The sequence below is a fragment of the Erythrolamprus reginae genome, chromosome 1 (genome assembly GCF_031021105.1).
Source record: "Erythrolamprus reginae isolate rEryReg1 chromosome 1, rEryReg1.hap1, whole genome shotgun sequence".
NCBI classification, from domain to species: Eukaryota; Metazoa; Chordata; class Lepidosauria; order Squamata; family Dipsadidae; genus Erythrolamprus; species Erythrolamprus reginae.
Genome location: NC_091950.1, coordinates 4,845,397 through 4,871,513, shown reverse-complemented (window position 1 = coordinate 4,871,513; position 26,117 = coordinate 4,845,397). Strand labels below are relative to the sequence as shown.

Sequence of the window (26,117 nt, the reverse complement as noted above, 5' to 3'; positions counted from 1 at the left end):
GTTATTATTATTATTTATTATGCAGGGTATCATAATAGTTTGTAATTACTAGTTTCTAGATTACTACAATGACTAAATGAAACAAGTTTATTTCACTATAATATGGGACTTGTTGAAATGGAGTTGGATAATAAAAGAAATACATTGATTTTAAAAACAGCCGGTACCAAAATAGGAATCTCCAATGTCCCTTCTGACACTGTCATCCTCGCTGCTTGTTTCTTTCGGTAATAAAACGAACTCAGAGTCTACAAGCAAAGCAGAGGCCGGGGAGCTCAGCAACATCCAGAAATCCTGAATGGTGCACGTGTGTGTGTGTGTGTGTGTGTGTGTGTGTGTGCTTGTCCTGAGTCACAGGAGGGGCTGGAAAATCTCCCAAAGGAAAGTTCTTTCCTTCCCCTTCCTGCCTTGTCCTTTTGTCTCTCTCTCTCTCTCTCTCTCTCTGCCTTTTGCAAAGGGGGGCTGTGTTTCCCTCTTGCACGCTCTCTGCCTGGAGACCGGTGGCAGGTCAGCAATAAACAGACGGTTGCTAGCGACTCCATCTGTCCGGTGCGGCTCTGGTTGTCGGCGGCGGCGTTTGCCTGGTGTGATGAATGACGCAAGCGGTTTGCAGGAGAGCCGCCTTTTTAGCCAGTGCAGGAAGCCCCCATGGGGGACGGAGGGGCAGCTTGGACCTCGGCCTGGCGCTTCTCCTCCACCCGATTTGGATTTGGATTTGATTGATTTGATAATTATTTATTTATTTAATTTATTTAATTTATTTAATTTATTTGTTGATTTATTGATTTATTTAATTGATTGATTGATTGATTGGATTTGTGTGCCGCCCCCTCCGTAGACTCAGGGCGGCTAACAACAGTGACAAAAACCAGAATATAAAAATCCAATACTAAAACAGCTAAAAACCCTTGTTATAAGACCAATCATACATACAAACATAGCATGCATAAATTGAAGAAGCCTAGGGGGAAAGATTATCTTAATTCCCCCATGCCTGACGGCAGAGGTGGGTTTTGAGGAGCTTACGGAAGGCAAGGAGGGTGGGGGCTATTCTAATCTCTGGGGGGAGTTGGTTCCAGAGGGTCGGGGCTGCCACAGAGAAGGCTCTTCCATATATATATATGTCAAACAATTATAGGATGGTAGTGATTAGGGGTAGGCATTTCTGACAGTCTCAAAATGAGTGAACAGAGTGGTCAGGCAATAGGAAAAGCAAGTAGAATGCTTGGCTGCATAGCTAGAAGTATAACAAGCAGGAAGAGGGAGATTGTGATCCCCTTATATAGAGCGCTGGTGAGACCACATTTGGAATAATATTGTGTTCAGTTCTGGAGACCTCACCTACAAAAAGATATTGACAAAATTGAAGGGGTCCAAAGACGGGCTACAAGAATGGTGGAAGGTCTTAAGCATAAAACGTATCAGGAGAGACTTAATGAACTCAATCTGTATAGTCTGGAGGACAGAAGGAAAAGGGGGCACAAGATCGAAACATTTAAATATGTCAAAGGGTTAAATAAGGTCCAGGAGGGAAGTGTTTTTAATAGGAAAGTGAACACAAGAACAAGGGGACACAATCTGAAGTTAGTTGGGGGAAAGATCAAAAGCAACGTGAGAAAATATTATTTGACTGAAAGAGTAGTAGTAGATCCTTGGAACAAACTTCCAGCAGACATGGCTGGTAAATCCACAGGAACTGAATTTAAACATGCCTGGGATAAACATAGATCCATCCTAAGATAAAATACAGAAAATATTATAAGGGCAGACTAGGTGGATCATGAGGTCTTTTTCTGCCGTCAGTCTTCTATGTTTCTATGGTAATTTGTGTAAGCATAACATTAGAACAGTGTTTCCCAACCTTGGCAACTTGAAGATACCTGGACTTCAACTCCCAGAATTCCCCAGCCAGCGAACGCTGGCTGGGGAATTCTGGGAGTTGAAGTCCAGGTATCTTCAAGTTGCCAAGGTTGGGAAACACTGCATTAGAAAAGTCATGATAGAAGACAGTAGGGCAGGGACGGTAGGCACAATGGTGCGCTTATGCACACCCCTTACAGACCTCGTAGAAAAGGGGGAGAGGTCAATGGTAGATAATCTGAGGTTAAAGGTTTTGGGGTGAGGAGGAGTAGAAACCACAGAGTCAGGTAGGGCGTTCCAGGCATTGATCCCTCTGCTGTTGAAGTCGTATTTTTTGCAGTCTAGCTTGAAGCAGTTGACATTGAGTTTAAATCTATTACGTGCTCATGTGTTGTTGCAGGTGAAGGTGGAGTAGTCACTAACGGGAAGGACATTTTGGTAAATGATTTTATGAACTATATAGTTAAGTCGGAACGGAGATGCGGAGTTGTGAGTTGTCTAATCGGAGAATTTCAAGTCTGGCGGAGTCAGTTGTTTTGTTGCGGGAAAAGGAGCGGAGGACTCCTCTTGTGAAATATTTCTGGACTCTTCGATTATATTAATGTCAGATATGCAGTGTGGGATCATACAGGTGAGCTGTATTCTAGGATTGGTCTGGCAAATGTTTTGTCTAGAAACATAGAAGACTGACGGCCGAAAAAGACCTCATGGTCCATCTAGTCTGCCCTAATACTATTTCCTGTATTTTTATCTTACAATGGACCTATGTTTATCCCAGGCATGTTGGATTTACCAACCACGTCTGCTGGAAGTTTGTTCCAAGGATCTACTACTCTTTCAGTAAAATAATATTTTCTCATGTTGCTTTTGATCTTTCCCCCAACTAACTTCAGATTGTGTCCCCTTGTTCTTGTGTTCTTGTGTTGTCTGCTCTGGTTAGCCGCCCATCTCAAGACGTCTCACCCTAAAACGAGGGGCTACCAGAAAGAGAGGGGTGAGGTCAAGTGGGGTCTCCTGCTTGACCAAGAGGGTTGGACTACTAGACCTCCAGTGGTTCCTTCCATGGCTATTCTGGCCGACTGATTTTATTTTTTCAAAGCGCCAGAAGGCAAAAAGACCAGAAAGCATGGCTGGAAATTAAATCAAAGAGCGATCCAACTTAAAGAACTAAAGGGGAAAACGTCCTGACAGTGAGAACAATGAGCCGGTGGAACAGCTCACCACCAGAAGTTGTGGGTGCTTTATCACTGGGGGGAGGGAGGAGTTAAGAAGGGTATGGATAACCGTTTGTCCAGAATGGAATGGCGGGGAATAGAACAGGGGTCTCCAACCTTTGCAATTTTAAGACTTCTCAGCTTCTGCTGGTGGCCTAAAGGTGGAGCTATTGTCTCACTATATCATCAGGTTGTGAGTTCGATCCTAGGTTAGGGACAGATGTAGAGTCTCCTGCTTGGGCAGTGGTTTGGGCTAGATGACCTCCAAGGTCCCTTCCAACTCTGTTTTGGTGGACTTTCAACTCCCAGAGTTCCTCATGCAGCTCCAAAGTGCCCCTTCCAAATCTCTTATTCTGACTTCCTTCTACAGGGGCTTTTCTGTGTTTACTCGAGTGGCAGATGTCCAGAAATTAGTGTGGAGGGTTACATAGTCTGCTCCGGGATAGTTAAGGCCAAACTTTTATCCCAAAGGCTGAGTTTTATCCTGGTTACTACTCAAGATCCGGAGACCAGCAGAGTAGCGACTTAGAACTGACGAGAATTTTCCTGACAATTAAAACATAAATTAAATCAGTGGAACGGCTTGCCACCAGAAGTTGATTTGGGGTCTCCTGCTTGAGCAGGGGGTTAGACTAGACTCTAGAGGACCTCCAAGGTCCCTTCCAGCTCTATTCTGATTGTGATGGGTTGTTAATCCATCATATAATCCAGAAAGGCTGTTGGTGCGGATGGGAAGGTTCGTTTTTGGGGGAAGAACAGGGCCTAAGCCTCTTTTCCGGATTCCTATTTCAGCTTGGAAGATCCTCCCTCGTTCTGTGGTTCTTGGGTCTGGTGAACATCAGAGGTTGCCAGGAGGATTTCCCTGTTTGATGATTATTTCCTTTCATTTGCACAAAAATAATTCTTGCAGTATTCTTGGTTATGTCAGGAAGTTGGTGGCTTCCCTCCTAAAAAAGGAATGGTGGGTTAGTACTTCACCTGTGCCAAGGAATTCTCAGTGGGACTTTTAACAATTTTGAGGGTGTTTAATTCTCACATGGAGAGAGATGGGGGGGGAGAGAAGGAGAGGTAGGAAGAGAAAAGGGGGGGAAAGGGAGGAGAGGGAGGGGGGAAAGGGGAGGGAAAGAAAAAGAGACAGATTGAGAGAGAGAAAGAGAAGAAAGATGATTACAGAAGGAGGAAGAGAGAAAGAAAAGCAGAGAAAGAAAAAAGGGAGAGAAAATGAGGGAGGGAGAGAAAAGAGAGAAAGATTGAGCAAGAGAAAGGGAAGGACAGATAAAAAAGAAAGAAAAAATAAAAAAATAAAAGAAAGAAAGAAAGTGAGAAAGAACGAGAGGAAGAGAGGAAGAGAAAAATAAAAAGAGGGCAAGAGAAAGGGAAAAGGAAAGAGAGATAAAAGAGGACAGAGAGGAAGAAAGTAGAAAAGAGAAAACGGGGGAGAAAGAGGAAGAGACAGATGAAGGAAGAGAAAGAAAAAGAGAGGGAGGGAGGGAGAGAAAAAAGAGAAAGATGGAGAGAGAAAAAGAGAATGACAGATTAAAAAGAGAGAAAGAAAAGGGAGAAAGAGGGAGAGAGGAAAAGAAAAAGAGGGGGAGAGAGAGAGAGAAAGGGAGATGAAAAGAGATAAAGGAGGACAGAGAAAGAAAGTGGAAAAGAGAAAAAGTGATGGGGGAGAGGAAGAGAAAAAAGAGAGAGAAAAGAAGAGAGGAGAGAGAAAGATAGCAAAAGAGAAAAATGAAAAGAAAGGGAAAAAGAAAGAGGGAGAGGAAAAGAGGAATATAAAGGAGTAGAGTGAGGGAGAGAGAGAGAAAGGGAACGAGAGGAAAGATAAAGGAGGAGAGGGAGAGAAAAGTGAAGGACAGAGTGTGTGTGTGAGAGAGAGAGAGAGAGAGAGAGAAAGAGAGAAAACTATTGAAGTAATGACCGATTCAAAGGGTTATGCTGCTGAGTTGCCCCAGAACTTTTGGTTCTGGATTCTCGCTCATGGCTGCCCGCCAGCGGCTCCAGACGAAACCCAGATGGTTTCTAAAAGAGACTGAAAGGACTCCTGAAGAAATGACCTTCTCTCCCTCTCTCCTTCCCTCTGCCAGAGCCAAGCATGCAGACGTCCGAGGAGGGTTCCAACCCAGCCGCCCCCGTGGCGCTGCGCACTTCGGCCTCGGCCCAGCCCGGCCCAGCTTCCCAGCAGGTACGGCCTCTCCCCTCTGTCCCAATGGGACCCACCTGTATTCCCTCCTCACCACCCTCTACCCCCAGACTCCCACCTTTTCACGCCAAGGGCCCGGACTCTTCCGGTTACCTCGAGCGGGAGGGGGGTGGGTGGGTATAAAACCTCCAAATTCTTGACTCGGAAAAGACAGTCGGATGCAGGGTTGCAGAATTGCATCCGTCAAGGGTCGACTCGGCATCCCGTTTTGGTCGCCACAATATTTTTTTAGAAAAAGAAAAGGTTGAGATTTTAAGTGTGCGGAGAAGAGCCACCAAGGGGCCCCTGGAGGCTAAAACAGAGCCCCTAGGGCAGTGAGGGTGAACCTATGGCACGGGAGCCACAGGTGGCGTGCGGAGTCATATCTGCTGGCACGTGAGCCGTTGCCCTAGCTCAGCTCCAATGTGCATGTGTGTGCTGGCCAGCTGATCTTTGGCTCGCACAGAGGCTCCGGGAGGGCGTTTTTGGCATCCAGAGAGCCTCCGAGGGGATGGGGGAGGGCGTTTCTACCCTCCCCCAGCTCCAGGGAAGCATTTGTTAAAAAAGCACAAAAAAAGCCCATTATTAAAACCAAACAACTCAGTCATGCCATACACAAATCTACCATAGCCTAGGGCAGTGATTTTCAACCTTTTTTGAGCCGCGGCACATTTTTTACATTTACGAAACCCTGGGGCACATTGAGCGGGGGGGGGGGGGGGGCTAAAAAAGTTTGGACAAAAAAATTCTCTCTCTCTCTTCCTCCCCTTCACTCTATTTCTTTCTCCCTCCCTCTTTCTCTCCCTTCCTTCCTCTTTCTCTCTCTCTCTCTCCATCCCTCTTTCTTTCTCTTCCTTCCTTCCTCTCTTTTTTGCTCTCTTTCTCTCTCCCTCCCTCCCTCTATGTCTTTCTCTCTCTCTCCTTCCCTCCCTCTCTTTCTCTCTCTCTCTTGATTTCTTTCTCTCTCTTGCTCTCTCTCTTTCTTTCTCTTGCTTTCTCTCTCTCTTGCTTTCTTTCTTTCTCTCTTTCTTTCTCTCTCTCTCTCTTTCTTTCTTTCTCTCTGAGCTTCGCGGCACACCTGACCATGTCTCGCGGCACACTAGTGTGCCACGGCACACTGGTTGAAAAACACTGGCCTAGGGGATAACTCAGTTACCCCATGCCTGGCGACATAAGTGGGTTTTGAGTAGCTTACGAAAGGCAAAGAGGGTGGGGGCAGTTCTAATCTCCGGAGGGAGTTGATTCCAGAGGGCCGGGGCCGCCACAGAGAAGGCTCTTCCCCTGGGTCCCACCAAACGACATTGTTTAGTTGACGGGACCCGGAGAAGGCCAACTCTGTGGGACCTTATCGGCTGCTGGGATTCGTGCGGCAGAAGGCGGTCCCGGAGATATTCTGGCCTGATGCCATGAAGGGCTTTATAGGTCATGACCAACACTTACCACGCAACTCTCTTATTCTGGTCACAAAACAGTCAGAAGGAATCTGAGGGAAACATCTTTTCCACACCGCAAATTTTATTCCATGCTCACCTGAGTGTCTTACTTTCTGAATAAAATCCGCCTGTTGGAAAGGCTGTTTTAGATGCCGCCTTCTTTGAGGGGGCAGGTTGAGCCAAAAAAAGGCAGGGAGGTTCCCCACTAGGGCCGAATGACTCTCAAGTTGCAAGAGACTTGATCGGGTTGAGATAGAGTGGTCCTGGACAGGGAAGCTCTCTCCTCCCGTTGGTCTTTCGTGGCCTCATTTCATTTTTATTTTTTATTTCTTCGATTTTTATGCCCCCCTTCTCCTTAGACTCAGGGCAGCTCACAACATGTTAGCAATAGCACTTTTCAACAGAGCCAGCCTATTGCCCCCACAATCCGGGTCCTCATTTGACCCACCTCGGAAGGATGGAAGGCTGACGTCTTCTGGTTTGTTTGTTTGTTTGTTTGGTTGATTGGTTGGTTGGTTTATTTTATTTTATTTTTTTTATTTTGTTTTATTTTATTTTATTTTATTTTATTAATTAGATTTGTATTCCGCACCCCTCCGTAGACTCGGGGCGGCTCACAACAGCAATACAACAATTCATGACAAATCTAATAATTTAAAAACATTTTAAAAACGCCATTATTAATCAGACATACGTACAAACATACCATACATAAATTGTATAGGCCCTGGGGGAGATATCTCAATTCCCCCATGCCTGGCGGCAAAGGTGGGTTTTAAGGAGTTTACAGAAGGCAAGGAAGGTGGGGGCAGTTCTAATCTCCGGGGGGAGCTGGTTCCAGAGAGTCGGGGCCACCACAGAGAAGGCTCTTCCCCTAGGACCCGCCAAACGACATTGTTCAGTCGACAGGACCAGGAGAAGGCCCACTCTGTGGGACCTGATCAGTCGTTGGGATTCGTGTGGCAGAAGGCAGTCCCGGAGACATTTCTTTTTTTTTTTTTGGCCGCCCTTCTCCTTAGACTCAGGGCGGCTTACAACATGTTAGCCATAGCACTTTTCAACAAAACCAGCATATTTGCCCCCACAATCCGGGTCCTCATTTGACCCACCCCGGAAGGATGGAAGGCTGACGTCTTCTGGTTTGCTGCTTTGACGTCACCGCCTTCCTTCAAGAGGCCCAGTGATGAGATTTGCATGATAGGACCGGGGTGGCATTGAGTGACCAGGTCAGAAAGGACAATTAATCCATGGAACTCCTTGCCTCCAGAAGTTGAGAACGTTCCTACGCTGGAAGTTTTAAAAGAAGAAATTGGACAAGCAGAGGGTTGGACTAGAAGACCTCCAAGGTCCCTTCCAACTCTGTTATTCTATTCTATTCTATTCTATTCTTCATTCTAATATTATTCTATTCTATTCTCTTCCCTTCTTTTCTCTTCTAGTCTAGTCTAATCCTTATTATATTCTATTCTTTCTTTTCTATTCTATTCTATTCTATTCTATTCTATTCTATTCTATGGTGATGTTTCCCAGCCTTTAGAACTTTAAGAGATTTAAGAACTTTAAGGACTTCAACTCCCAGAATTCCCCAGCCTGCCGGGGAATCCTGGGAGTTGAAATCCACGTCTTTTCAGAGTTACAAAGTTTGAAAAAAGGACATGCATTGTGAGCCGAAAGCATCCTACGAAACGGGTGGCTTATTTCAACCACCCAGAGAGTCAGGTTTAGAAACTATGGTTCATTTCACCCATAACAGATGCAGAGTAACAGAGTTGGAAGGGACCTTGTAGGTCATCTAGTCCAACCCCCTGCTAAGGCAGGAGAGATCAGAATTGCCCCCACCCTCCTCGCCTTTCGTAAGCTCCTTAAAACCCACCTCTGTCGTCAGGCATGGGGGAATTGAGATATTCATTCCCCCAGGCCTATACAATTTATGCTGTTTTTAATAGGAAAGTGAACGCAAGAACAAGGAGACACAATCTGAAGTTAGTTGGGGGAAAGATCAAAAGCAACATGAGAAAATATTGTTTTACTGAAAGAGTAGTAGATCCTTGGAACAAACTTCCAGCAGACGTGGTAGATAAATCCACTGTAACTGAATGTAAACCTGCCTGGGATAAACATAGATCCATCCTAAGATAAAACACAGAAAATAGTATAAGGGCAGACTAGATGGACCAGGAGGTCTTTTTCTGCCGTCAGACTTCTATGTTTCTATGTTTCTATGCATGCTATATTTGTGTGTATATTTGGTTTTTAATAAGGGTTTTTAGTAATTTTAAATATTAGATTTGTTATATGTTGCTTTATTATTGTTATTAGCTGCCCCGAGTCTACGGAGATTGGCGGAATACAAATCTAATAAATAAATAAGTAAAATAAATAAAAACCCTGCAGCATTTCAGACAAACGGTTGTCGTCCCCGTCTGAGCAGAAGGGGCGTTTCTACCCTGATGCCCTGTGGCTGAAGTGCTGCTGGTCAAGGGGTGAATGTGTCAGCCAACTGACCCCCCCCCCTTCCTTTCCTCTTGTTTCCCAGAGAGTTTTGGTCCAAGCCACAAGCTCCGCTCCCAAAGGTGTGGCAATGCCAGAGCTGACTCTGCCCAGAGCCCAGCAGGTAAATTCTTGGGATGGGGGGGGGGGTGTCGTCTCCCTGCTGCCCCACGCACAACCCTGCCTTCCCCCGGAACCAGGCGCTCAGTGTCAGGAGCTACTAATGGGGCCGGGAATTTGCAACCTGATCTAAATGTAGTTCATAAAAATCATCTACCAAAATGTCCTTCCTGTTGAGGACTACTTCACCTCCAACCGCAACAACACACGAGCACGTAATTGATTCAAACTCAACGGAAACTGCTCCAACACCCGACTGCAGAAAATACGACTTCAGCAACAGAGGGATCAATGCCTGGAAGGCCCTACCTGAGTTTTTCCCAACCTGGGCCACTTGAAGATATCTGGACTTCAACTCCCAGAATTCCCCAGCCAGCATTCGCTGGCTGGGGAATTCTGGGAGTTGAAGTCCAAGTATCTGCAACAAGTGGCCAAGGTTGGGAAACACTGCCCTACCTGACTCTGTGGTTTCTTCCCCAGACCCCCCAAATTTTCCCCTTAGATCTACAATTGACCTCTCCCCCTTTCTAAAAGGACTATAAGGGGCGTGCATAAGCGCACCCTCTCCTACTGCCCTATATGTCCTCTTTTTATGGCTACCTTTTACTTATGCTTATACAAACTACTACTAGCCTCCCCAGTGCTTTTACTATACCACTTCCTACTGCTTTCCCAGCCCTCTCTAAGCGGTTTACAGAGAGTCAGCCTCTTGCCCCGAACAATCGGGGTCCTCCTTTGACACCCCCCCCCTCGGAAGGATGGGAGGCTGAGATTTGAACCGCTGAACGACAGCTAGCAGTTAGCCAAAGTAGCCTGCAGTGCTGCACTCTAAGCACTGCGCCACCCCAGCTCACTTAACAACGGCCTCGCTTAGCAAAGGAGATTTCAGGTGTCCGTTGTGGTTGTAAGTTGAGGATTAGTTGTGTATGGCCTGGTTACTACTGCCACCTTGTGGCCAGAAAAGACTGCTTTGTTTTTTTTATAAAAGAGAAGGAGAGAGAAGGAAAGGGGAGGGAGAAGAGAAGGAAAGGGGGAAAGGAGAGGAAGGAAGGAGGAAAGGGAAAAGAGGGAGGGAGGAAAAACAGAAGGGAAGGGGAGGAGAAAAGGGGAGGGAGGCAGAAGAGAAGGAAAGAGGGGAGGGAAGGGGGGAGAGGAAAGAAGGGAGAAAAGGGAAAAGAGGGAGGGAGAGAGAAAAACAGAAGGATATTGAGAAAGAAGGAGGGAGGGGGAAGAACAGAACAAAAGAGAGAAGAAAGGGAGTGAGGAAGGAAAGAGGGAGAGAGAAAGAAAGAGAGAGAGAGAGAGGGAGAGAAAGCAGGGAGAGAAGGAAGCGCTGGGTTGGATGATGTCAAAAAGGATCCGAGTGTTGTTGTTTTCAGGGCCTTTGGGCGCTCTACCCACTCCGCCTCCCTCCTCCTGCAGAGCCGAAGGGGCCGGCCTTGGTCAAAAAAGTCAAGATGGCCCCCACGGCCATCCCTTCACCTTGCTTTCCTTTCGACCACACAACACCCCCCTGCCCCAGTGGACACCTGCCCCCAAGCTCTGTCCACTGAAAGGCACCAAAAGGGGAGGAGGTCTTTGCAAACTGAGAGCTTCCCCCTCCCTCCCTCCCTCCCTCCCTCCCCCCCCCCCAAAGGGATCGTCCGCTGGGCTTCTGGGGATTTGCTTTTGATGTTTATGCGGTGAGGGGCTGGGTTAAAACCCCCCCCCCCAGACTCTTTCCCAGAGCATCTGCAGAGGGGCTTTGACCTCTCCCCGTTTCCTCCAGGTGCAGACGGTGCAGCACGTGTACCCAGCCGAAGTCCAGTATATCGAGGGGGGAGAGGCCGTCTACGCCAACGGGACTCTGTAGGTGCCCCCTCCCTCCTCTCCCCCTCTCCCTCTTTCTGTGCCTCTTCCTCCTTCTTTCTCTCTCCCTCCCTCTCTCTCTCTCTCTCTCTCATTCCCTTTGTTTCTCTCTCTCTCTCTTATGTCCCCTGAGAGCATCTGCACCAAAGACAAATTCCTTGTGTGTCCAATCACACTTGGCCAATAAAAGAATTCCCTTCCATACTATGTTCTCCTATTCCATCTATTCCATTCTTTTGTTCTTATTTTTATTCCATGTTCTATTCTATTCTATTCCATTCTCTTATTCTTAATTTTATTCTATATTCTGTCCTCTATATTCTATTCCATTCCATTCCAGTCCATTCTCTTATTCTTATTTTTGTTCTATATTCTATTCTTCTATTCTATTCCATTCCATATTCTATTCCCTCTCCCTTCCCCTCTCATTTTCTCTCTCTCTCCTTCTCCCTCTCTTCCTCTCCTTCTCTCTTTCTCACTCTCTCATTTTCTCTTTCCCTCCCTCCCTCTTTCTCTCTTGTTCCTCTGTTGGGATTTCATCCGCCTTGATTCAAGTGTCCGTCAGTTCCGCAAGCTAAGGGAGCCCCTCTCCTTTCCTCCCCCCCGTCTCTCCTTTCCTTCTTCCCAAACAGGCGCGCCGCTTACACTTACAACACGGAGGCCCAGATTTACGCGCCGGGCAGCGCCACGGCCTACTTTGAGCCGCAAGGGGGCAGCGCTCAGGTGAGCCCGGGGGCCTCCTCCCCCACCGGCATCCCTCCCCACAGCATGGTGGGCCTCGCCCTGGCCAGCGCCGGCCCCAGCCAGATCGTCACCAGCTCCGGCACCTATCTCATCCATGGCGGGATGGAGAACGCCCGGCACTCTTTGTCCCACACCTCCCGCTCCTCTCCGGCCACGGTAAGTCAAGAGGACCGGGGGGGGGGGCAGTTCTGGGGTGGTGGGGAGACTCACCTTCCCAATTGCATATTCCCACTGGGGCAGGAGCATCCTTTATTCAAGTGGGTTTACGGACCAGGGATGGTGGGCAACTTTGACCATTTTAACAACTTGTGGACTTCAATTCCCAGAATTCCTGAGCCAGAATTCCTGGCTCAGAAATTCTGGGAGTTGAAGTCCACAGCCTTAAAGCAGCCATATTCTGCTCCAGAGAGGAATGAACTGTCCTCGGTGCTCTCTGAGCTTGGTAGTTCTTTAGCCAACGTTTCATTACCCGACTAGGTAACAACATCAGGGCTTTGATAATTATTCATTCATTAATTCAACATCTATGCTGCCCAATCCCAAAAGACTCAGGATGGCTTACAACAAAATATAAATACAGTTAATAATAAAATATAAATACAGTTAATAATAAAAAGATGTCCAATATAAAGAATAGGATAGAATAGAATAGAATAGAATAGGATTATTTATTGGCCAAGTGTGATTGGACACACAGGGAATTTGTCTTTGGTGCAGATGCTCTCAGTGTACATACAAGAAAAAGAGACATTTGTCTAGAATAGAATAGAATAGAATAGAATAGAATAGAATTTTTTTCCCTGGACAAATGTGATTGGACCCACAAGGAATTTGTCTTTGGTGCAGATGCTCTCAGTGGACATAAAAGAAAATATACATTTGTCAAGAATCATGTGGTACAACACTTAATGATTGTCATAGAGTACAAATAAGCAATCAGGAAAAACTCAATATTTATAAAAATCTTAGGATACAAGCAACAATTACAGTCATACAGTCCTAGGTGGGAGGGGATGGGTGATAGGAATGATGAGAAAAAACTAGTGGTAATAGTAGTGCAGCCTTAGTGAATAGTTTGACAGTGTTGAGGGAATTATTTGTTTAGCAGAGTGAGGGCGTTCGGGGGGGAAAACTGTTCTTGTGTCTAGTTATCTTGTTGTGTGACGTTTTGAGGGTAGGAGTTGAAACAGTTTATGTCCAGGATGTGAGCGGTCAATAAATATTTCCACCGCCCTCTTTTTGACTCGTGCAGTCTACAGGTCCTCAATGGAAGGCAGGTTGGCAGCCATTGTTTTTTCTGCAGTTCTGATTCTCCTCTGAAGTCTGTGTCGGTCCTGTTGGGTTGCAGAATCAAAGCAGACAGTGATAGAGGTGCAGATGACAGGCAAATTTATGTATTTATTTATACAAATAACAATAAAAAGAAGTCAAGAAAAGAACAGTCTAAATTCTAAAACCCTAATTAAAACTCATAAAGACAATTGAGCAACACGCGTACTTGCCACTCATACCAATTCGTACCCATGGTCAAACTAATGGTTGATTTAAGACCCCCAGGCCTGCCCGCATAGCCAGGTCTTTGTGGCCTTAGGGAAGGCCGGTAGTGTGGGAGCAGTATGGCCGTCGGGGGGGGGAGGGAGCTGATTCCATAGAGCCGGGGCAGCAACAGAGAAGGCCCTCCCCTGCGGTCCCACCAACCTGCATTGCTTAGTTGACTTTATGAAACGATGTCTGCAAGAAATCCACCAAGCCCCAGAAATGTCGGCTAAACCAGGGTGGCGAGACAGAGCCACGGGAAGCCCCCTCCTCTTGTGTCGCCGAGAGAACCACGGAAATGTAGACACCAAATGAAATCTCCAGGTCTGGTGGGAGGTTTTGCCTTTTTTGGGAACTCACTGAGGGTTAGAAACGTGGCAAGTGGCGAGCAGACGCTGCCCTTCCCCTGCCCCACATCCCCCTGCCTTTTGTGTCTGCTGCTGTGCCGTGTGGCTTCTTCCGCATGCCGTCCCCTGCCGCACTAACCCTCTCCGGCCTTCCGGAGTTTCGCTTGGGAGGGAAAGCCCCAGAAAGGCCCTGCCCTGGCGGGAGCTCAGCCTGTACCCCCGTGTCTGATTTGCCTTTTTTCTTCCTTTTTCTTTTTCTCTCTTTCTCTTTTTCCGTCCGTCTTCCTTCGGGTAGCTCGAAATGGCCATTGAGAACCTCCAAAAAAACGAAGGCATTACGTCCCACAAAAGCACCCTGCTCAACAGTCATGTAAGTCTTGATCGCCCTCCCCTTCCCTTCCTCTTTCCCCTCCCCTCCCTCCCTCCCTCCCCTGCCGTGGTCCTCGGAGGGAAGAACCGTCCTCCAGGGTGGAGGTGGCTACACACAACGGGTCATGTGCATCCTTTTCAGAGAGTCATTGAGGCCTCCCCCTCCACACACACACACATACACACATAAGAAGAGCCCTGCTGAATTGGGCCAAAGCCCATCAAGTCCAGCATTCTGTGTCACCCAGTGGCCCACCAATTGTCCATGGGGATCTTGAGCAGAAAGAGAAGCCAAGACCCTCCCTTTCCCTTGACCCCCAACAAGTGGTACTCAAGGGAACCCTGCCTGCCTCAACCAACATAGAGGTGGCACATGGACATCCGTTTCAATAACCATCTATATGCTTGGCATCCATGAATCTGTCTAATCCTGCCTTGAAGCTCTCCAGGCTGACAGCTGTCACAGCCTCTTCTGGAAGGGAATTCCATCAACCAAGGACCCTCTGGGTGAAGAAATATTTCCCTTTATTTGTCCTCACTTTCTTGCATATGAGCTTTTAGGGAGGGCCCCCTCGTCCTAGTGTTGTGATAGAGAAAAGAATTTTTCTCTATCCATCTTTTCTATCCCATGCATGGTTTTATACACTTTGATCGAGTCACCCCTTCAACGCCGCCTTTCAAGGCTGAAGAGACCAAGGCGTTGCAACCTGGTTTCCTAAGGGAGGGGCTCCATTCCCTTGATCATTCTTGTTGCCCTTTTTGGCACCTTTTCCAGTTCGATTCGATTCGATTTGATTTGTATGCCGCCCCTCTCCGTACATCTTTTGGGAAAGGTTCCCTTCTCCCTCGGAGACCTGGCTTGAAGGGTTGGGTCCATTTCAGACTTCCAGTCGCATCCCAGCCTCCTTTCCATTCCAAAGCCTGTCCCTCCTCTCCCCTCCGGGGGCTGCATAGCCAGTCACCCATGACCCCCTGTCCTGCCTCTGTTGGTCTTGGCCCCAAGTTGGAGAGAGGCCTCCGAGCCCTCTTGGCTTCTAACACACCCACCCATCCCTACTCAGGAGCCCCCTCCCTGAAAGAAGCCTCCTCTTTCTCTCACCTGCCCCCCTCCGCCTTTCTCTGCCTGGCGCTTGGCTTCTCCTTCCCTCTGCCTCTGAGGCTCGGCGCCTCCGACAGGTTGGTGGGATGCCTTGGGCAGGGGGACATCCAATACTCCTTGGATCCATGAACACCCCCACCATTCCCGGGTTGCCACTCACTGCCAGGCCACCTCGAATTTCAAATCAGGCCCCAAAAGCAACGGGTAATCCGTAATCGTGTGTGTACGAAACTCAAGCCCTTTTTTACTCATGCACAAAACACGAGGGGAGGGTGGGTGCGTATATGCCTGGCGCTCACATGCCCCACCCTGCAGTGAGCCAGGCCGCCAAGGTGAAAAAGTTGGAATTTAAACTGTTTGCAGAATGGGAACTTTGGCCCACACACCCCTAGCCCCCCAATCTGGGTCCTCATTCTATTGACCTCAGAAGGTTGGGTTAACCTGGTGCCAGTCAGGATTGAACCCCTGGCAGTCGGAGTGCAGAGTTTCCTTGCGGTATACAGCCATGATTGAACCCAAAATTTCTGTTGCTAAGTGAGACACTTGTTCATTCTCTTTTTCCCTCTTTCTTTTCTTGCCCTCTCTTCTCTTTCTCTTTTTCTATTTCTATTCTACTTCTCTTCTGTTTCTATTTCTATTCAACCTCTTCTATCTCTCTACTTCTCTTTTCTTCTATTTCTATTTCTATTTTTATTCTACTTTCTCTTCTTTTTTCTCTTCTCTTTTCCTTTCTCTTCTTGTTTCTCTTTTCTCTCTTCTCTTTTCTCCTCTTTCTCTTCTCACCTTCTCTCCCCTTTTCTCTTCTCTTCTCGCTTTCTCTTTTCTCTCTTCTCTTGTCTTCTCTTTCTCTTCTCTTCCTCCTTCTCTTCTATTTCTGTTCTATCTCTCTTCTGTTTCTATTTCTGTTCAACCTCTTTCTCTTCTCTTCTGTTTCTATTTTTATTCTACTTCTCTTTCTCTTCTTTTTTCTCTTTTTTCTCTTTTCTTTTCTCTCTTTCTCTTTTTCTATTTCTTTCTCTTCTCTTCTATTTCTATTTTTATTCCACTTCTCTTTCTTTTCTTTTTTCTCTTCTCTTCTCTTTTCTCCTCTTTCTTTTCTCACCTTTTCTCTTCTCTTTCCGCTTTCTCTTTTTTCTTTCTATTCTCTTTCTATTCTTTGGTTTCTATTTCTATTCAACCTCTTCTCTTTCTCTTCTACTTCTCTTCTCTTTCTTATTTCTATTTTTATTTTATTTCCCTTTCTCTTCTTTTATTTTCATTCCTTTTCTCTTTCTCTTCTTTCCTCTCTTTTTTCTTTTCTCTTTTTCTTCTCACTTTCTCTTCCCTTTTCTCTTTCTCTCTTCCCTTCTCCTTCCCTTCCCTCATTTCATCTCCTCTCCCCCGCCAACCCTCCATCTCCCCTTCCTCCAAGCAGCTGCAGTGGCTGCTGGACAACTACGAGACGGCGGAAGGGGTCAGCCTGCCCCGCAGCTCCCTCTACAACCATTACCTGCGCCACTGCCAGGAGCACAAGCTGGATCCGGTCAACGCCGCCTCTTTCGGGAAGCTGATCCGCTCCGTCTTCATGGGCCTGAGGACGCGTCGGCTGGGCACCAGGTCTGCAAAGGAGTCTCAAGGACCGCCCCCCCCCAGGGGGCCCCTCCCCACGGGACACTAAGAGTTGCAGTAATTCCAGAGAAACCTGGGAATAGCCTCATCCTCAAAGGAGGGACAGAGTCAAACGTGAATGACAAGGATTCAAATACACTGGTCAAAAAAATAAAGGGAACACTTAAACCAGTGTTTCCCAACCTTGGCCACTTGAAGATATTTGGACTTCAACTCCCAGAATTCCCCAGCCAGCGAATGCTGGCTGGGGAATTCTGGGAGTTGAAGTCCAGATGTCTTCAAGTGGCCAAGGTTGGGAAACACTGACTTAAACAACACAATATAACTCCAAGTAACTCAAACTTCTGTGAAATCAAACTACAGTGATACCTTGTCTTACAAACTTATTTGGTTTCAGGACGAGGTTCTTAAGGTGAAAAGTTTGTAAGACGAAACAATGTTTCCCATAGGAATCAATGGAAAAGTGATTAATGCGTGCAAGCCCAAAATTCACCCTGTTTTTGCACTGCTGGGATTCCCCTGAGGCTCCCCTCCATGGGAAACTCCACCTCCGGACTTCTGTGTTGTTATGATGCTGCAGGGGAATCCCAGCAGGGGAATCCCAGCAGCGCAAAAACGGGTGCTTCGCTGGCAACGGAAGTCCGGAGGTGGGGTTTCCCAGTGAGGGGAGCATCAGTGAAATCGCAGCATCGCAAAAACACTGAAGTCCTCGAAACCCCACCTCCGGACCTCTGTGTTTTTTGTGATGCTGCGATTTCACTGAGGCTCCCCTCCATGGGAAACCCCACCGCTGGACTTCCATTGCCAGCGAAGCATCCGTTTTTGTGCTGCTGGGATTCCCCTGCAGGATCACAAAAACACAGAAGTCCAGAGGTGGCGTTTCCCATGGAGTGGAGCCTCAGAGGAATCCCAGCAGTGCAAAAATGGGTGCTTCACTGACAACGGAAGTCCGGAGGTGGGGCATCCCAGCAGCGGCAGTGGGTTTGTAAGGTGAAAATAGTTTGTAAGAAGAGGCAAAAAAATCTTAAGCCCCGGGTTTGTATCTTGAAAAGTTTGTATGACGAGGCATTTGTAAGACGAGGTATCATTGTATCCTTTATTTTTTTGAGCAGTGTATTTTCTTTCCTTGTTTTAAATCCTTGAATTGTTCCGAGGACAGGTGGCCACAAAGAGTTCTCCCATTCCAGCCTGGATGTTGGGGGGTGGGAGGTGGGGGGGCTTTCCACTTTTTTTCTGGGAAATCCTGCCCCTTCGGCAGCTACAACCTTGCCCTTTCTTTCGATACCCCCCCCCGCCTCCTGATATTAGCAATAGCACTCGAACTTATCTACCGCTTCCTAGTGCTCTTACAGCCTCTTGGGGTTAGCCTCTTGACCCCAACAAGAAAGATCAGAAGCAGTGTGAGAAAATATTATTTTACTGAAGGAGTAGTAGATGCTTGGAACAAACTTCCAGCAGACGTGGTTGGTAAATCTACAGTCACTGAATTTAAACCTGGCTGGGATAAACATAGATTCATCCTAAGATAAAATACAGGAAGGGACAGACTAGATGGACCATAAGGTCTTTTTCTGCCGTCAATCTTCTACGTTTCTACATTTGCGGAAGCAAGCAACAAATCAGTTTAATAATATTAATAATAACAGTAATAAATTTATTTATTTATTTATTTATTTATTTATTATATTTGTATGCCGCCCCTTTCCGTAGACTCGGGGCACCTCACAACACAATAAAAACAGTTTATAACAAATCTAATAATTTACAATTTAAAATATTAAAAAAAACCATTATTAAACAGACATACACACAAGCATACCATACATAAATTGTATAGGCCCGGGGGAGATATCTCAGTTCCCCCCATGCCTGACGACAAAGGTGGGTTTTAAGGAGTTTGCGAAAGGCGAGGAGGGTAGGGGCAGTTCTAATCTCTGGTGGGAGCTGGTTCCAGAGAGTTGGGGCCGCCACAGAGAAGGCTCTTCCCCTGGGGCCCGCCAACCGACATTGTTTAGTTGACGGGACCTGGAGAAGGCCCACTCTGTGGGACCTAATCAGTCGCTAGGATTTGTGCGGCAGAAGGCGGTCTCAGAGATATTCTGGTCCGATGCCATAAATGTGAGCCGGCTGCTGAGTCACAGTCATAAGAGAGAAAAATGAGACATCAAAGCCAATTTTTTTAGTGGTAGCTTTGAACGGTCACTAAAAGGATGGTCCTACGTCGAGGACCCCCTGCCGAAGGGTCAGAATCCGCAGAAGGCCTTGAGAGTCCAGGGTCTTTATGGGGAGGTTTGCAAAGCCCCCTCCCCAAATCCCATTCTCAGGATGGCAGCTGCCTTCCCCCCACCCCCTCCCCCCACCCTCCAAGATCTTGGAAATAACCCACGGCCCATTATCCTCTGCAGGGGGAACTCCAAGTACCATTACTATGGGATCCGTCTCAAGCCGGAGTCGCCTCTGAACCGCTTGCAGGAAGATGCCCAGTACATGGCCATGAGACAGCAGCCGGCCCTCCAGAAGCAGAGGTAACAGCCCACCACCACCACCGGGCCCTTAGCGGCGCATTGCAACCTCATGTTGCTAGTCCTCAGGGAACTGCCTGGAAGGCCTTTCAAATCCGGGCAGAAGAATGGGAAGCAATTCCCCGTTTTTTAATTAATGTGAAGTCAATGGGCCACTACCAGTCCCATCACTCCAGCCTAAATGCCCAGTGTCTCTTGAGGAAATTGGAAGCTTCCAGTTTCTATATAGATATATATATAGAGTGGAGCTATATAGAGTGCTGGTGAGACCCCATTTGGAATCCTGTGTTCAGTTCTGGAGACCTCACCTACAAAAAGATATTGACAAAATTGAAGGGGTCCAAAGACGGGCTACAAGAATGGTGGAAGGTCTTAAGCATAAAACGTATCAGGAAAGACTCAATAAACTCAATCTGTAGAGTCTGGAGGACAGAAGGGAAAGGGGGGGACATGATCGAAACATTTAAATATATTAAAGGGTTAAATAAGGTCCAGGAGGGAAGTGTTTTTAATAGGAAAGTGAACACAAGAACAAGGGGACACAATCTGAAGTTAGTTGGGGGAAAGATCAAAAGCAACATGAGAAAATATTATTTTACTGAAAGAGTAGTAGATCCTTGGAACAAACTCCCAGCAGACGTGGTTGGTCAATCCACAGTAACTGAATTGAAACATGCCTGGGATAAACATAGATCCATCCTAAGATAAAATGCAGAAAATAGTATAAGGGCAGACTAGATGGACCAGGAGGTCTTTTTTTGCCTTCGGACTTCTATGTTTCTTTCCAGAAATCCCATCTGACAGGCTCACACACACAAACGCACACCTCCAGGGATCAGCCTATTTTCCAAAACACCCGAGGGCAGGACAAGAAGTAACAGATGGACGTTTATCAAAGAGAAATCTAACCTAGAAATAAGGAGACGCTGAGAACAATTAACCAGTGGAACAGCTGGCCACTAGACGTTCGAAAGGTTCCAAAATGCAGATCCTAGCCCTAGGGCCGGGTTTCTCAGTCTCACCTGCTTTAAGACGGGTGGACTTCCAAGTCCCAGACTTCGCCTTGTGGCCCCGTGGTTTCCATTTTAGCTTTTTTGACTGGTGTGTATGTGTTGTTTATCTCTCTGTGCCTGTTGATGGCTGCTCTGTCTGAGTCTTAACACAATTCCCTAGCGTATTTATTTATTTTATTTATTTATTGGATTTGTATGCCGCCCCTCTCCGCAGACTCGGGGCGGCTAACAACAGCAATAAAACAGTATATAACAAAATCCAATACTAAAAACAGTTAAAAACCCATTATATAAAAACCAATCATACATACAGACATACCATGCATAAAATTGTAAAGGCCTAGGGGGAAAGAGTATCTCAGTTCCCCCATGCCTGACGGCAGAGGTGGGTTTTAAGTAGCTTTCGAAAGGCAAGGAGGGTGGGGGCAATTCTAATCTCTGGGGGGAGTTGTTTGCAGAGGGCCGGGGCCGCCACAGAGAAGGCTCTTCCCCTGGGTCCCGCCAATCGACATTGTTTAGTTGATGGGACCCGGAGAAGACCCACTCTGTGGGACCTAACTGGTCGCTGGGATCCGTGCAGCAGAAGGCGGTCCCTGAGGTAATCTGGTCCGGTGCCATGAAGGGCTTTATAGGTCATAACCAACACTTTGAATTGTGACCGGAAACTGATCGGCAACCAATGCAGACTGAGGAGTGTTGGTGTAACATGGGCATATTTGGAAAAGCCCATGATTGCTCTCGCAGCTGCATTCTGCACGATCTGAAGTTTCTGAACACTTTTCAGAGGTAGCCCCATGTAGAGAGCGTTACAGTAGTCGAGCCTCGAGGTGATGAGGGCATGAGTGACTGTGAGCAGTGAGTCCCGGTCCAGATAGGGCCGCAATTTAGCCTGTTCCAGGAACTACGGAGAAGAAATCAATACTCCTAGCTACACTGACAGGGCAACCCACTTGTATCTAGACAGAGAGTAAACCTCACTGCCTTCTAACTTGGAACACGTCACCTACTTGGGTCAATAGCCTGGACGGCCATTTCTCTGAAACAATATAGTGGGTCTTGCTTCAGCTAGGGGTTGGACTGGAAGACCTCCAAGGCCCCTTACAGCTCTGTGATTCTATTCTCTAAAGCGCCTAAGGTTAGAAAAAGATGGAAATTAATCAAATAAAGAAGCAACCTAGAACTAAGGAGAAATTTCCTGACAGTGCAGACAATTAACCAGTGGAACTGCTTGCCACCAGAAGTTGTAAATGCTCCAATACTGAAAGTTTTTAAGAAGAGATTGGATAAGCATTTGTCTGAAATGGTATAGGGTTTTCTGCCTAAGCAGGGAGTTGGACTAGAAGACCTCCAAGGTCCCTTCCATCTCAATTACTCTCTCCTTCCTTCCTTCCTTCCTTCCTTTCTTTCTTTCTTTCTTTCTTTCTTCTTTCCTTCCCTTCTTCCTTCTTTCTTTCCTTCCTTCCTTCCTTCCCTTCTTCCTTCTTTCCTTCATTCCTTCCTTTTCTTCTTCCTTCTTTCCTTCCTTCCTTTGTTCCTTCATTGTTTCCTTCCTTTCTTCCCTCCCTCCTTCCGTCCTCCCTCCCTTCCTTCCTTCCTTTGTTCCTTCATTCCTTCCTTTCTTCCCTCCCTCCTCCCTCCCTCCCTCCCTTCCTTCCTTCTCTTCCTTCCTCCATCCTCTTCCTTCCTTCTCTTCCTTCCTTCCTCCCTTTTTCCTTCCTTCCTTCTTTCACTTCCTTCCTTCCTCCTCTTCCTTCCTTCTCTTCCTTCCTCCCTCCCTCCCTTTTTCCTCCCTTCCTTCCTTGAAAGCCTCCACAGCTTCTTTTCCCCCTTCTCGTTCTGCAGGTACCGACCTTCCCAGAAGTTGGATGGGGCGTCCGAGGGATCGGCCATCAGCTCCCCCCACACCACCCCCGAAGAATCCGTAGCTGCCCAGTGTCAACATCACCAGCAATTCATCGGTGAGAAAAGTTTCTGCATTTCCCCATCTGTGTCTTTTTTTCAATAAAGTGCATGTTAACAGGACCCCCAAATGCTTCAGATTTTACCTTCTTTTGGTTTATTGATTAAATTTACTCCCCCCACCCCCATCTCACTGTCCAAGCCAGTGGATGAAAAACCCAGTAAATTTGGAAGAAACCTTTGAGGAGGTAGGGGGAGAGCAGGAAGCCTACACCAAAGGGGTGAAAAGCACAGATGAAGGAGGTCCCTGGGAGCAGACAGCCTATAAATTTAATATACCGTATTTTTAAGAGTATAAGACGTACCTTTTCCTCCCTAAAAGAGGCTGATAATTGGGATGAGTCTTATACTCTGAATGTAGGTTTTTTCCCAGCCCTAACTATCTTCTAACACTCTTCCCAGCTGTTACCTTGCAGGCTCTTTCATTGTTTCTCTCTGCAAAGAATGTTTTCCAAGCCCTGAGTCTTTGCAGTTTTTTTTTTCTATTGCTCTACTTGCTCCAAATGTTTCTTTCCAGGTGCTACTTGTTCTGATTTCTGTTAGAACTTTAGCAATTACAAATAACTCTTACTAAATGCAGTATTTCGTAAACAAAGAAACTCCATTTTAGTTTCTCTTCTCTTCCGGATTCAAATACAGTTCATTCTAGCACATTGCTCTCAGCCTGTTATCTTTCTTAATTGCATTCCTCGCATTCTTTTTAACCTTCTCCCGTATTCACAGCATGAGTCTAAAACAGCAGAAATATGACTGTAAATCAACACAGAATGCTTTTGCTTGCTTGGAAGTGGAACGGAAAAACTTCCATCATTCACTCTGCAACGTTGAAACTCCACCCTTCTTCCCCACTGACCCCCCCTGACGTACCAAATACATCACTACAGTATTTAACCCATGCCTCCCCTTAATATCTTCTTCCAAACACCTGTTCCTTACATTTTTGGACCCTTCTGAATTTAGGATTTACCCAGCGAACGCCTGATTCTTCCTCGCTAGATTCTGGACTCATAGCCCCATCCTGTTGCTGGCATCCCACCTGTTCTACTACCTGTAACCCCGGGCCCACCACTAACTCATAAACACTATCTGTATCAGAGTCCTCAATTTCTTCATCATCCTCCAACTGACCAGAAGATGTACAACACTACTGATGTTCCCGGATCTTACCAGCTTGCAATCTCTTTCATTGTTACTCTCTGCAAAGAATATTTTCCAAGCCCCAAGTCTTTGCAGGGTATTTCCCATTGTTTCTTTCCAGGTGCTACTGATGTGCCCAGCTCTTACCAGCTTGCAAGCTCTTTTATTGTTACTCTCTCCAAATAAAGTTTTTTTAAAAGTCCTTAACCAGGAGATAAAATAATGTGCTGGCTAAGGACGCTAGCCAGATTAAGACCTTGTAAGCAGATTCTTTCCCCCAATTTTACTCCCCCAAAACTAGGGTGCGTCTTATACTCCGAGAAATACGGTATATAAATAAATTTGAACCCCAGGCTCAAAGCCGGCGCCTCGAACTCAGATTCGTACAGTGCTTTGAAGAACAGAGAGCCTTCTGCTATGCAGACATTCGTATAAACCACGGAAATTTGGCTCTCTGTTGGGGTCGTTTGCAGGGGTGGATTCCTGTTTTCACCACCATCCGTGCTCTGTGCATGCACAGGAAACAAAGATCCCATAAGGGGACGTGCGTGGTGTGAGATTTTGGTGATTTTGTTTTTGCCTCTGGGCATGCGCAGAAGCAAAAAAATTGCCAAAATCTCGCAAACATTACAAGATTTTGGTTCCTGCCCATACGCAGAAGCGAAAACACACTGGGACGCGTACGAGCAGGAGACCCAAAGCTCTGTGCACAGTTCAGCTTTTACTACTGGTGCCCTGAGTCTATGGAAACATAGAAACATAGAAGTCTGACGGCAGAAAAAGACCTCATGGTCCATCTAGTCTGCCCTTATACTATTTTCTGTATTTTATCTTAGGATGGATATATGTTTATCCCAGGCATGTTTAAATTCAGTTACTGTGGATTTATCTACCACATCTGCTGGAAGTTTGTTCCAAGGGTCTACTACTCTTTCAGTAAAATAATATTTTCTCATGTTGCTTTTGATCTTTCCCCCAACTAACTTCAGATTGTGTCCCCTTGTTCTTGTGTTCACTTTCCTATTAAAAACACTTCCCTCCTGGACCTTATTTAACCCTTTAATATATTTAAATGTTTCGATCATGTCCCCCCTTTTCCTTCTGTCCTCCAGACTATACAGATTGAGTTCATTAAGTCTTTCCTGATACGTTTTATGCTTAAGACCTTCCACCATTCTTGTAGCCCGTCTTTGGACCCCTTCAATTTTGTCAATATCTTTTTGTAGGTGAGGTCTCCAGAACTGAACACAGTATTCCAAATGTGGTCTCACCAGCATTCTATATAGTGGGATCATAATCTCCCTCTTCCTGCTTGTTATACCTCTAGCTATGCAGCCAAGCATCCTACTTGCTTTTCCTACCGCCTGACTGCACTGTTCACCCATTTGGAGACTGTCAGAAATCATTACCCCTAAATCCTTTTCTTTTGAAGTATTTGCTAACACAGAACTGCCAATACAATACTCAGATTGAGGATTCCTTTTCCCCAAGTGCATTATTTTACATGTGGAAACATTAAACTGCAGTTTCCATTGCTTTGACCATTTATCTAGTAAAGCTAAATCATTTACCATATTACAGACCCCTCCAGGAATATCAACCCTATTGCACACTTTAGAGTCATCGGCAAATAGGCAAACTTTCCCTACCAAACCTTCCCCTATGTCACTCACAAACATATTAAAAAGAATAGGACCCAGAACAGACCCTTGTGGCACACCGCTTGTAACCTGACTCTGCTCAGAATACTCGCCATTAACAATGACTCTCTGATGTCTACGCTTCAGCCAGCTTGAAATCCATTGAACTATCCAGGGATTAAGTCCAATCTTCACTAATTTATCTATCAGCTCTTTATGTGGAACCGTATCAAAGGCTTTGCTGAAGAGGGGCAGCATACAAATCCAATAAATAAATAAATAAAATTTTCTCCCTCCCCCCTGCAGATGTCACTCACGTCCTGCCCGAATTCCCGGCCCTGAATCTGGAAAGCGTCCACTTGCAGGAGGGCATCGAGCCGCGTGACCTCCAGGCTCTGCAGCTCTTCTACCGCCGGCATTGCGAGGTGATGCTCATGCGCCGCCCGAAAGGGGGCCGGGTTTGAAGAGGACCTGCCTGGGTTTGCTTCACCATTGGGGCGACTATTTGGCCACCACAGGGGGGCCCTCTTTCTGGAAGCGGGTCTGATGGGGGGGGGCTTCTCTCCCTGCAGGCCAACGTCGAGGTGGTGATGAGCCTCCAGCTGCCGTTCCTGGAGAAACTCTGGCGCGCCTTCTGGAACTCCGAATCCCTCCCCAGCCGGACGGGGGCTTCTGGCGCCGGGGCAGCCAGGTATCGCCATGGTCAGGTGGCCTCTCCGCCTCTCCTGACAATCGGGCGCAAAGCAGGGGTGGGATCCAATATTTTTTTTTACTCCTGGTTCCATGGGCGTGGCTTGGTGGGCGTGGCAGGGAAAGGATACTGCATGATAATAATAATAATAATAATAATAATAAATAATAATAATAAATAATAATAAATAATAATAATAAATAATAATAAAAAAAAATAATAATAAATAATAATAAAAAATAATAAAAAATAAAAATAATAAAAATAATAATAATAAATAATAATAATAAATAATAATAATA

The 26,117-nt window shown here is 46.4% G+C and overlaps 1 protein-coding gene across 2 annotated transcripts in view; it reads left to right on the top strand.

Moving 5' to 3' along the window:
* The window catches only part of RFX2 (regulatory factor X2), a 68,628-nt gene that overhangs the window by 32,489 nt on the left and 10,022 nt on the right, over positions 1-26,117 (top strand). Inside the window, exons 2-11 of one of the 2 annotated variants that reach the window (XM_070743914.1) lie at positions 5,165-5,262; positions 9,229-9,306; positions 11,071-11,150; positions 11,783-12,050; positions 14,073-14,147; positions 16,660-16,841; positions 19,259-19,378; positions 22,231-22,346; positions 25,431-25,549; positions 25,697-25,815. In XM_070743914.1, coding sequence (XP_070600015.1) covers positions 5,173-5,262; positions 9,229-9,306; positions 11,071-11,150; positions 11,783-12,050; positions 14,073-14,147; positions 16,660-16,841; positions 19,259-19,378; positions 22,231-22,346; positions 25,431-25,549; positions 25,697-25,815 — 1,247 coding nt within the window. In that variant the 5' untranslated portion in view covers positions 5,165-5,172. The remainder of the gene's footprint in view (positions 1-5,164; positions 5,263-9,228; positions 9,307-11,070; positions 11,151-11,782; positions 12,051-14,072; positions 14,148-16,659; positions 16,842-19,258; positions 19,379-22,230; positions 22,347-25,430; positions 25,550-25,696; positions 25,816-26,117) is intronic. The other variant, XM_070743922.1, reaches the window with a different exon arrangement.